Source organism: Eurypyga helias, unplaced genomic scaffold (genome assembly GCF_000690775.1).
Source record: "Eurypyga helias isolate BGI_N326 unplaced genomic scaffold, ASM69077v1 scaffold47977, whole genome shotgun sequence".
NCBI classification, from domain to species: Eukaryota; Metazoa; Chordata; class Aves; order Eurypygiformes; family Eurypygidae; genus Eurypyga; species Eurypyga helias.
The window spans coordinates 6,062-15,978 of NW_010261948.1; the positions used below are offsets into that span (position 1 = coordinate 6,062).

The window sequence follows — 9,917 nt, forward strand, 5'->3', positions numbered from 1 at the left end:
AAACTTAATTATTAAAACCTTTTATGTTACTCTACAGTACAATGTAAATTGTTCCTTTCAATTAAATTTTGAAATACACTAGATTACATCGTTTAAATAGTTGCAAACTTTTAGGGTCACCGTTAGTGGCAGCGGAGCTGTATTTACATACACTTCTGAGATATTTCAGACGCAGCATTATGTTCCAGTCTCCAAGTTAAATAACAGACCTCCAGTGGGGGGCTACTGCTCTTCCACAGGTTTTACACATCTCTGGGGTGTACGCGCCAGAGCGAAAGAACCCCTCGTATTGTCTGCTGGTTTTTTTTCCTTTGCTGTGTGCATGCAGCTGAATCTGAGCAAATCAATACCTACTTGATTTGGATTAAAGATGAAAGACCTTTCTTTTTATACAAGTATTTTCATTGAATATACAGAGGTGAATAATGAAATACAGTCTTTAGGAGTAGCGGTGGAAAACATCATTTTCTCCAACTTTCCTCCCCTGTTGCATAATACTGTACCTAATTTTGACCCTGACTTTCCCTAATGCTGATGAAATATAGTCAGTGGTGGTAAACCCCTCTCTTCTCGTCAAGACTGGCTTTCAACACAATCCATGCAATGGCAAGCATCAGACATCATTCTCCCACAGTGCACTATTAACAAGTTAAACCCGGTATTTTCCTCCAGAGATCTGTTCCTCGAGGGAAGCCCATCTCTGTGTGTACATCAGCCACAAAAAGGTTGTGCGTCCTGAGGCTGGAGACCAGAATTGGGCTGTAATGCTGGTTTCCAGTGCTGCTGAGTCTCTGTGGGCCAGGCTCCTCCCGGTGTCGTCCGTGGAGCGGAGCAAGTTCAAGCCACCGAGGCTCTTGCTGGTCCTCCGCAGGTGGCACTGGCCCTGCCGGGCTCAGGGCCTGGTGTGAGGGGTGCTGATCATGATGTTGGGCAGCGCGTTCCGCCGCTTCTTCCAGGAGCCCAGCTCCCTCGAGTACCGCCTGATCTGCCTGAACCAGTGGTGAGTCCGCGCCCGGTCGCTGTCCCGGAACACAAATGCCTCCCGCCTGATCTCAATGAGTTCAAAAGTGTCATCGCAGTCAGGATCGGTGGAGACGATGCAATTACTCAGCCTCAAGGGCTCCCTGAGCAAGTGGAACTTCCCGTTATTTTTGTCCCTGATGAGTACCAGCACGGCATCCTTCACAGGCCCTGGCTCGGCTGACTCCAGGCTGGACTCGGACGCTCGCTTCATGTTCACCAGGAGGAGGACCTGCATGTTCTGGAACTTGAGGGTCTTGCTGCCTTTCTTCACCCACTGGCCGTCGGGGGGCTGGGCCAGCTGCAGAGAGCCCTCCATTACAAACCGCGTCTCCTCCCGCAGCCAACCGACCGTTTTGAGGGCAGTTTCTCTCATCTCGATGTTGATGACTTCCCTCTTCTTCTTGCTGTCCTGCCGAAAGGAGCGGAGGGTCCACGTGTTCCCCTCCTGCTTGGTTTTCATGTTGATGTGCTCCAGGTGGGACTCGATGCGGCTCTTGGCCTCCCGCAGGCTGCCGTGATCTGGGTGGTACTCGGTGGTGGCCTTGATGATCCTGCTGAGCAGCAGTGGGTACTTGGTGACTCTCTGCAAAGGGGCCATCAGGAAGGACCTCAAGTTCATCCGCCGCAGGGCTGTGTTGTCGTTCTGGGAGACGTTGAGGAATATTCTGCAGGGATTTAAGAACAGGGGGTGAAAGGGTGGCCGTTCCGCCAGCAGATGCTGCAATCCTAAAAGCAATGAGTGTGGTGCTGACAGCGGCGGGGCACCACAGCCTCCCCTCCGGTTTTAACAGCCCTGTGAACTCCACCTTCTCCAACACGGAGAGCGATTCCCGCAGCTGTGCTCAGCCGCAGGACAGCGATGAGGTGTGGGACACCAGCACGTAACACGCTGGCGGCCGTCTAGTAAATCCCCGTAAAATGATGAGGGTGTCACCTCCCTCTGGTATGGTGACGTCAGCCTGAGGCAGACACGTCAGCTTCCATCAGATTACATCAATCTGTGGCTCCTTTCATCATTAGATGACACACACTCTGAGCAAGGATTTGGTACCATCATCACGCTGTTGCCATGGAGAGAGAGAAGTGACTCGCCTGACGCTGCCCAGCAGGCCAGGGCTAGGGGCGGGAAACAGATTCATGGTTCCCACAGTGGCTTTCCCCAGTGGAAACCCAATCCATGCCCCGGTGCAGGGAGTGAGCTGTTCCCAGCCCAGCGGTCCGTGGGCAAACCCTGGTACCACAAAATACAGGATCCAGCTGGGGCTGCCTCGGTGGAGGTATCAAGGGGTTAATCTATTCTGGAAAGTAAATTGCTCACCCCAGGAGAGAGCAGCTCAGCACTGAGGAGCGTCAGCATCAGATCTTTGATCTAGTTGAGCTGGCAAAGGCTTCGCCCTCAGCCTGGTGCCTCCCTGTCCCCAAAGCCTGGAAGAAAACGCCCGGCCCTTTTCTCACCTGAGCAGCTCCTTCTCCTTCTCCAGCGCGTTGAGCATGTTCACGGAGGAGGACTGCTGGAGACAGTAGGTCTGAAAGGCTGGCAGCATGTTGACAAACTCGAGGAATATTTCACCGATGCACACGGTCATCAGGTCATTGTCAGCCTGCAAGCACGGAAGAGCCCCTGCTGGGTTAGCTCGAGAGGCACAGGCACGGCCCGCGATCGGGCCTGTCAGCACGCACCTACTGCGGGGGCCGGGGAGCACCGAAGGTGGGGCCGTGCTCACCCTTCCTGGCGGAAAGGCAGTCCCTGCAGGTCCTGGGGGAAGAGTGTGTGGGAAGGGGAAGGAAAGCTGGTCTAACTGCTTGCTCTTCTACACGTACAGAGATGTCTTCTCTGCTCCTGTGGGCTCGGCCAGCTCAACAGAGCAGGGGCTCAAATGCCAGAGGCTAGAGCGAGCCTGCCAGTCAGGAGGGTGTACTGGGGCCCTTCTTGCAGGACTGCCATAAGGCTGATGCAGCACTCCATAAATTAATTGTATTTAGGAGCAAATGGGCAGAGGAGGCCTGTAATTCAGGGAATAGACAGGGCACTTAGCAACTTCTGCAGTTGTTCCCAGGACTGGTCTGGCTGGGAAGCAGTCTCCTTCACTTGTGCTCTTACTGGCCACTTGGATGCTTAAGGGAAAAATAAAGTTGATGGTAAATTGTTCTCTGAATTCCAGGAATAGTAAGAATGTGGTACCACATAATGCTCTTAGCTTTGTCCAGGCATATGCTGACACGCTCTGCAGTCACTACTCATTTGAGCAGCAAAAGAGGGAGCAACTCTGGCTCCTGGCAGCTTTTTGGTGCAGTACTGAGCTCTGACTGCAAAGGGCAACATGGAGGAGGAGACAGGGAAAGCCAGGGCTGTTTGCAGAAGTGACTGTCTCAATAAATTATTCACAGGGGACATCACACCCTCAGCGCACATCTGTCCTCACTGTGCCAGGTGCATGAGAGTGAGTGTCAAAGTTGCCAGGTTTTGGACATGTGTCGCTCAGCCTGACATGCAGAGTTCCGGAGAGGGAAAGGAGGGCGGGATGTGCTTCCTAGAGAACATCCTGGTGAGACTGATACAGCAACAAGTGGGGTTTGCTTTCTTGAAGAAAGGGGGCTATAAGGCTGTTTATGTGTCCTTCGCAGTGACTGTGCGGCTGAAGAGTCTTATTTCTATTTCTCTGCCCTCTGAGCACCACGCTCATGGGGTAGGAAAGTCCTCTGTGCAAGTCAGGGTGCACCAGTAGAAGCAACAGGTACACAGAGGTGTAAGGGTCAGCTCTCACCAGAGCAGGGAGCCGGCTGTGCAGCCGGGCCCCAGCCAGCCTAGGGGCAAGCTGCAACTTACTGCAGCCCAAAGCCAGCACACCCAAGCCAGCCTGAAGCGAGCCAGCTCGGTGTTGGGTAAGAGCGTGGCCTGGGAGCTTGGTCCCTCCGTCCCTCGGGTGGCCAGCCCAGGCTGTGCTCTCTGCCCTCACAGCCACACTCCTGTCAGTGCCCCCGTGGTCACATGCTGGTCAGTGCCCAAGCTAACTGGCTTAAAGCTGACTTTGGTAAGGGGACAGTTAGATCCTGTTAACGGGATAAATGAGCAACGGTCTGCTCATGCCAGTGGTGTTACCAGAGCAGAGAGTGAGGCCAGCTGTCACCTGAATGAGCCTACGGAAACCATTGGTTTATAATAGCTGAGAGAGGAAGGGACTGGGCAGATGGCCAGAACCCAGGAGTCCTACATCCTGATCCCCCGCTCCATCTATGCTGCCTTCCTAATGCAAAACCTATTCCCATCTCTCTGGTTCAGCCCAGCCCCTGTAGAGCACGCAGCATCATACCTGGTCAAAGGCCTGATCAATCTCCTCCTGGAGTACCTCCAGGAAGTTCTCGTTGAGGTCGATGAGCTCCTGGATGTTGCTGAAGATGCCCAGGAGCTGCTCCTGGCTCAGCAGCCCAGCTGCCTGCATGGGGAGGTAGAACTCCTCTTTGATGATGCGCAGGTCCTCTCCGTAGCTGGCCTCCGTGTTGACAAACTCCAGCACAGACTCCTTGCGCTCCGTCCTGCGCTTGCGGCACTTCTCACAGAGGTCAGCCCGCCTCTGATTGCAGTTCTGCACATCCGTCTCCACCGGCAGGTCCCTTTCTCCGCAGTCGGTGCAGGGACGGTGCGCTTCCCAGGCCTGCAGGGAGCTCAGCGTCTCAGATGCCCTGTTCCTCCACTTTCTGGCTGGCATCTGGCCGATGCCGCTATCTGCCCTCTCCACATCCGCTGACTTGGTGCGGGTGGCCTCACTGGGATCCAGGTCATCCCGGACATCATTCACGCCAACAATCCCGCTGTCCGTGCTCAGGCTGCTGACGTTGCTCCAATGATGTCTGGAGCGCAGAGAGCCACGCGGGGCATGGCGGGTCTCATCAAAGCTGCCACCATGGCCAAGGTTGGCTTTTGCTACCACTGGACCTGAGAACAGACACAAATCATTACAGGCACTGCTGGCACACAGTTCACCCGAGGAGCTTAGGCTGGCACAGCCGTGAGTGGCAGGAACTCTGGAGATGGAGATCTGTTGAAAGCAGAGCTGCTGGCTGACCCTCCTCCTGCTTTGCTGATGGGAAGGTCTCAAAAGTAAATGGCCCCCAGGTGAAACCTGTCCCACTGCTCTGCCCATACCTGTGAACCCATTTGGTCTCTCTCCCCCGCCGCCATCTGCCAGGCAGGGACAGAGACCCAGCAGAGTGACCCCGTTGTCTTGCACAACCGCGTTCAACCCAGAACGCTTCCCTCCCCCAGGTCGTTACACTCCCCATTTCCACCAGTGCAGCAGGGTTCAGCGCCTGGCCCATCAGCCCCCTCTGAGCGCGGGTACCGTAGTCTCGCTCCTGCCGACGCTTCTGTGCGTGCTGCCGCGCCGCAGCTGCAATCTTCAGCTCCAGCTGCTTCCTCTTCACGGAGTCTGTCGGCATAGGGTCACTGAAGTGCGGCCGCAGCCGGCACTCCCGCTGGGCCTTGGCGCCATCCGTGCTCTCGTGGACGATGTCAGAGCTGGATCGGCGGCAGCCGGGACTGGGGGTCTGCAAGAAAAGCAAGTGGGTTGGGAGCAAGGAGGTGGTCAAAGCAGCACCTGGCTTGCAGGCACGGGACTTCAGTTGCTAAAGGAGGGAAAAGGCAACTCGTCAGCAGTGGAACTGCTGCATGATCATTAGGAAATCTGTCCCCTCGGGTCCCTCCGTCTCGGTTAGCCCTAGCAGCAAGGCCCCCTTGCCCTCTGCTGTTGCGTAGCTCTGAGTACACGCTGCGTGGTGGCTGGGTCACGGCTGTCAAATATCCACGAGGAAGGCAACAGCACAGTCCTGGCTAAGGGCCTAAAGGCGGGGCTAAGCCTGTCCTCCAGGACGCGAGCTAGCTTGCCGCTCTTCTGGGAACGTATCCTACACCTTTCCTACGCCAGCCGTGTGACCAAGTGGGGACCCGGAGGCAGCGTGGCTGGTCTCTGGGCAGTCCAGCAACGGGGGGGTCCCGGCGCAGTGAAAGCCGTGAAGGAGTTCCTGCTGCACTCCGCAAGAGATGCAGCGGCAGACAGGCCAGGGCACTAAACCGACTCCTGTCGGCGTTAGAAATGCTTCTAACAGAGTTTAATCGCTCCTGGGAGTTGGTGGGATCTCAGATCCCAGGCTCCGAGTCTGCCCAGCTCTTTCAACAAAGGGAGCCTGTAGGGTTTCTAACAAGACAAAAACTGCTGACCGCGTGCCCGTGAGGAGAGGGGAATTCTTCTCCCTTACATTCCCTGCAGGTGGAGTGTCGCTGGATGTCTCATTGCTTGGCTTGTCTTCCCAGGTCTCTGTTGCCATGGACATGGCTGTGGGCTGCTGGCTGTCCTCCGGAGGTGGGAGATCAGCTTCCCTCAGATGACGCTCTCCCTTGGAGGGGGATTTGGCGGCAGTCTCAGCATTGCAGCTGCAGGGGAAGAAGCAGACCAGTGAACATCACACACAGGCACTTCACCTGCCGTTCCCGGCACGAGACTGAGCAGCAAGCCCAGGTTTGAAGAACCAGCCGCAACTGTTGAGGGAAGCGCGGGCAGGAATCTAGGCTGGTCGGCGTGGATGGCTGTGCCTGTGTTTCAGGGGCTCTAAACACAGCTCAGTTCTAGGACTGCAGACTGGGTAACTGCACTCATGCCAGCGTCAGTCTGGGAAATCAAGTCTCGGGTGTGCACAGGGCATTTTTGTGTCCATAACACAAGAAGTTCTCCCATAGGGACCAGAAAAACCTCTTTCTAAGTAGGCCATATCCATATTTGATGGTATTTAAAAGATATTGTCAACACAGAAACCATATTGCTCATCTGGAAGAAAATTACCTGCTAAAAGCCATAATACTTTGAAGAGATTAGAAGATTAAAGGAGCTTTCCTTCTGTTTTTCATCTCATATGATCCCAAGCCTGCTGAAACCACTGGAAAGACTCCCCCTGCTTTCAGTGAACTCAGGATCAGGTCTTTTGGTGCACTTAAGAGCCCCCAAAAGATTGGCAGACCCTGTTCTCACATGGCTATTCTGAGATGCTCTTACTCACGGCTGCCTGGTGCTAACAAGAGCCTGGCCTGGCTGATACAGACGGCCTGTTCCAACCCCACATTCCCCTCTCTGTGCACAACATCACCTCTCCAGACAGACACTGTCTGGTGCAAAACCACTGACCTGACAGAGTGGTTGACAGGCTGTAGTTTGTGATGCTTCTTGTGATACATTTTGTTGAACGGACTCTCTAAGACACCTAATTTCGATGCATAATGAAGCCTGCTTGGAAGAATATTAATATTTTTACTTTGAGTTTACTTAATTTTTATGGGCTTGGATTCCTTCAAATAGAAAGGTTGTGAGGATTGGACATGGATGCTTGTACATACAGGAAGCCAGTGTCTGGAACATATTTCAGGTTATCCATGTATTTTATGCCTAACAAAAGTCTCCTCTGACAGAAATCTGCTTCTTCTTAAAGGCTTCACTTACGAACTTAGGCTGGTAGGTCACAGAGCTAATGTGCAGTTCCAACACTGTCTGCTGCACGCAAACACATCAGACAGATGGGCATTTTCCTTACAATGAATGACAGTTCACTCCAATAACAAACCATCAGCCAATACCAAAATCGCTGAAGAGGAAACAAATCCCAGAACACAAACTGACTCTGTTGTCAGGCCAGAAAAGTTGGTTTGCAACTTTCCAGCTGATGCTTTTTCATCTTCCTCCATTTACGCTTCCAAGTACCAGGGGATTTACCAGCTTACGGAGTTTAGCCGCAGCTGCGCAGCAACGGCACGGTGCTAACGGCAGGCTCCTGGCCTGTACGTTTGGCTGTGCTAACTCCCTGCCAGGCGGATTTGGAAGCGTCACTTCACCCCTCCAGGCCTGTACAAAGGAGGTACCAACATCAGTGCTGTCACGGAGCAGTCTGTAGCACGGGCTGTGTCAGCCCCCTTCCAGGGCTGCAGGGCGAGCAGCACAGGCACACAGTGAGGCCGTGTCCCACGGTGGTACCGCCACCGGCTTGAGAGGTTCCCGTCTCCTTCCTCCCTCCCATTCCCAGCCACGTTTGGGGCACCACTCCCTTAGCCTTGTGTAACTGGCTCTGTGGCCATGACCTAAAATCAGCCTTGAAATGGTCTGAGTTTAAAGAAAAGTATTCTCAGCCAGATAATTTCACGGATGTTTCATTGAGTTGGGTGAAGTGTGAACAGCTCAGCTGGGCAAACCTGTGGGGGTGAAGGCCGAGATTAAGGGGCAAGAAAGTTCTTAAAGAGAATCTGCTACTGCCAGAAACACACCATTTCCAAAAGCTACTCCTGCCCAAAAAGCTTCTGGTGGAAACATGCAGAAAGAAGGGAACATGCTGAGGCACAGAGAGGCAACGGAATGTGTCCAAGGTCAGCAGCAGAGCTCACAACTGGAATATTCCCCTCTTGGCCACACCACCTCCCACCATACAGACCATACTCTCAGAGAGAAGCTGAGCTTTCATTGTCATTTTTACAGTGCTTCAAGGTCATCAACCTAAACATGGAAAGTACTCCAGAATATTACTGTTCCCCTAAGTGGAAAATTCAACCCACCCCATGGCTGGTCAGAGAGAGGTAAGGAAGGCAAGGATGCAGAGCCCACACTCTGTGAAAGGAGGTTTCTTCATCCCTGGCTTGACTGCACTACTTGTAGTTGTGACTAGACCCCTCCTGCACGATGTCCTGGCCGTGCTGAGCGGGGTGAGCGCTGCCCAAGAGAGCCGCCGCTCTGTGCCGCACCACCAGTGCGATCAGAGGCAGGTAGACAGGACAAGGGGGATACAAGCAGTTTTGTAGAACCCAAACTTAGGGCTGCTCCTTGAACCTTTGCCCGTGGCTTAGCCAAGAAAAAGGGATATCGCCCCTTCCTCCAGTCCACTGCCCCTGGCAGGGGTCTGGGCTGCCAACAGGTCTATGCCCATGCCTGCTCAAGCAGTCCCCTCTGCTCTCATGCGGAGCTGCAGAAGGGGGGACTCCAGCATGTTTCCTTCTGTGGGATCTGACCACTTACTGGGATCAGAGTTTTCTGCCTGGGGTTAGTGCCAGTTTTCCCTGTTCTCTCCAAGACAAACGATGCACTTGGGTCAGAACAGGGAGGACAGGTTCTTTCTGAATGTCCTTTTAAACCTCTGGGCCACCATTCCTGAATTTCATGGCAGCAGAGGCACTGGGTATGTGGTGTACAACTGGAAATGCACCCACTTCCCTTTGCAGTGTGTATGGGATTCTTCACGGTTGTTCTCATTGTCCAGGCCAGCAGTTCTCAGCACTTTCCACGTTCCTGACTCTTTCTGACTAATGGAAACATTAGTCTGCTCCTCCCCTGCTGGCACCTGCCTTCCACACTTGGAGTCCTCTGCTACGGGAAGCTGTTACTGTACCTACCACCCCGGTGTCATCCTAAATACGCCCCATCACTCGTTTCAGGAAGCTCTCTTCCTTAGGGATGTCACAGACATTAGTCACAGCCTTGGTCATTTCACAGACAGGAACCACAGGTGCCTGCACGTCCTTATCCTGAACAATTTGCTGCTTAAACAAGTTCCAAAAATAGACTCTCTATTGAAAGGCTACAGGATTTCCACCTAGATCTCACACCCTGTCCTCACCAGGACTACAACCAAACTCACAGGTATCCAGTGACCCATGAGGGAGCTAAAGCTGCCACATTATGAACCTGAAAATCAAATCTTCACTGATGAATTATTAAGCCACTTGAATGAATCTTAAGTAATTAACTGTGAATTACTAGGGCGGCAATTAACTTACCAGACAAAACTGCTTTGTACAACTGTAGCACTTGCACAGAAACACTAGAAAGAGATGACAATTTCAGCTATCTTATTGTGTGATGCTCCATCAC

At 53.4% G+C, this 9,917-nt stretch overlaps 1 protein-coding gene across 1 annotated transcript; it reads right to left on the reverse strand.

Moving 5' to 3' along the window:
• Positions 1-892: 892 nt before the first annotated feature.
• Positions 893-6,509, reverse strand: LOC104505133 (myosin-M heavy chain-like). The gene is made up of 5 exons (XM_010155533.1): positions 6,277-6,509; positions 5,364-5,568; positions 4,335-4,957; positions 2,479-2,624; positions 893-1,688 (listed from the first exon to the last, which is right to left on the reverse strand). Exons 1-5 carry the CDS (start codon positions 6,349-6,351, stop codon positions 893-895), a joined length of 1,845 nt encoding a protein of 614 aa, XP_010153835.1. The 5' UTR covers positions 6,352-6,509.
• Positions 6,510-9,917: the final 3,408 nt, after the last annotated feature.

Bases quoted from the DNA above. Each gene is read 5' to 3' on its own strand.
- LOC104505133 (XM_010155533.1), bottom strand. From the start codon at position 6,351: ATGTCCATGGCAACAGAGACCTGGGAAGACAAGCCAAGCAATGAGACA. The intron at 5,569-6,276 runs GTAAGGGAGAAG...CTTTTCTTGCAG, and splicing joins ACACTCCACCTGCAGGGAAT to ACCCCCAGTCCCGGCTGCCG. The intron at 2,625-4,334 runs GTATGATGCTGC...CCGTGCTTGCAG, and splicing joins TTGATCAGGCCTTTGACCAG to GCTGACAATGACCTGATGAC.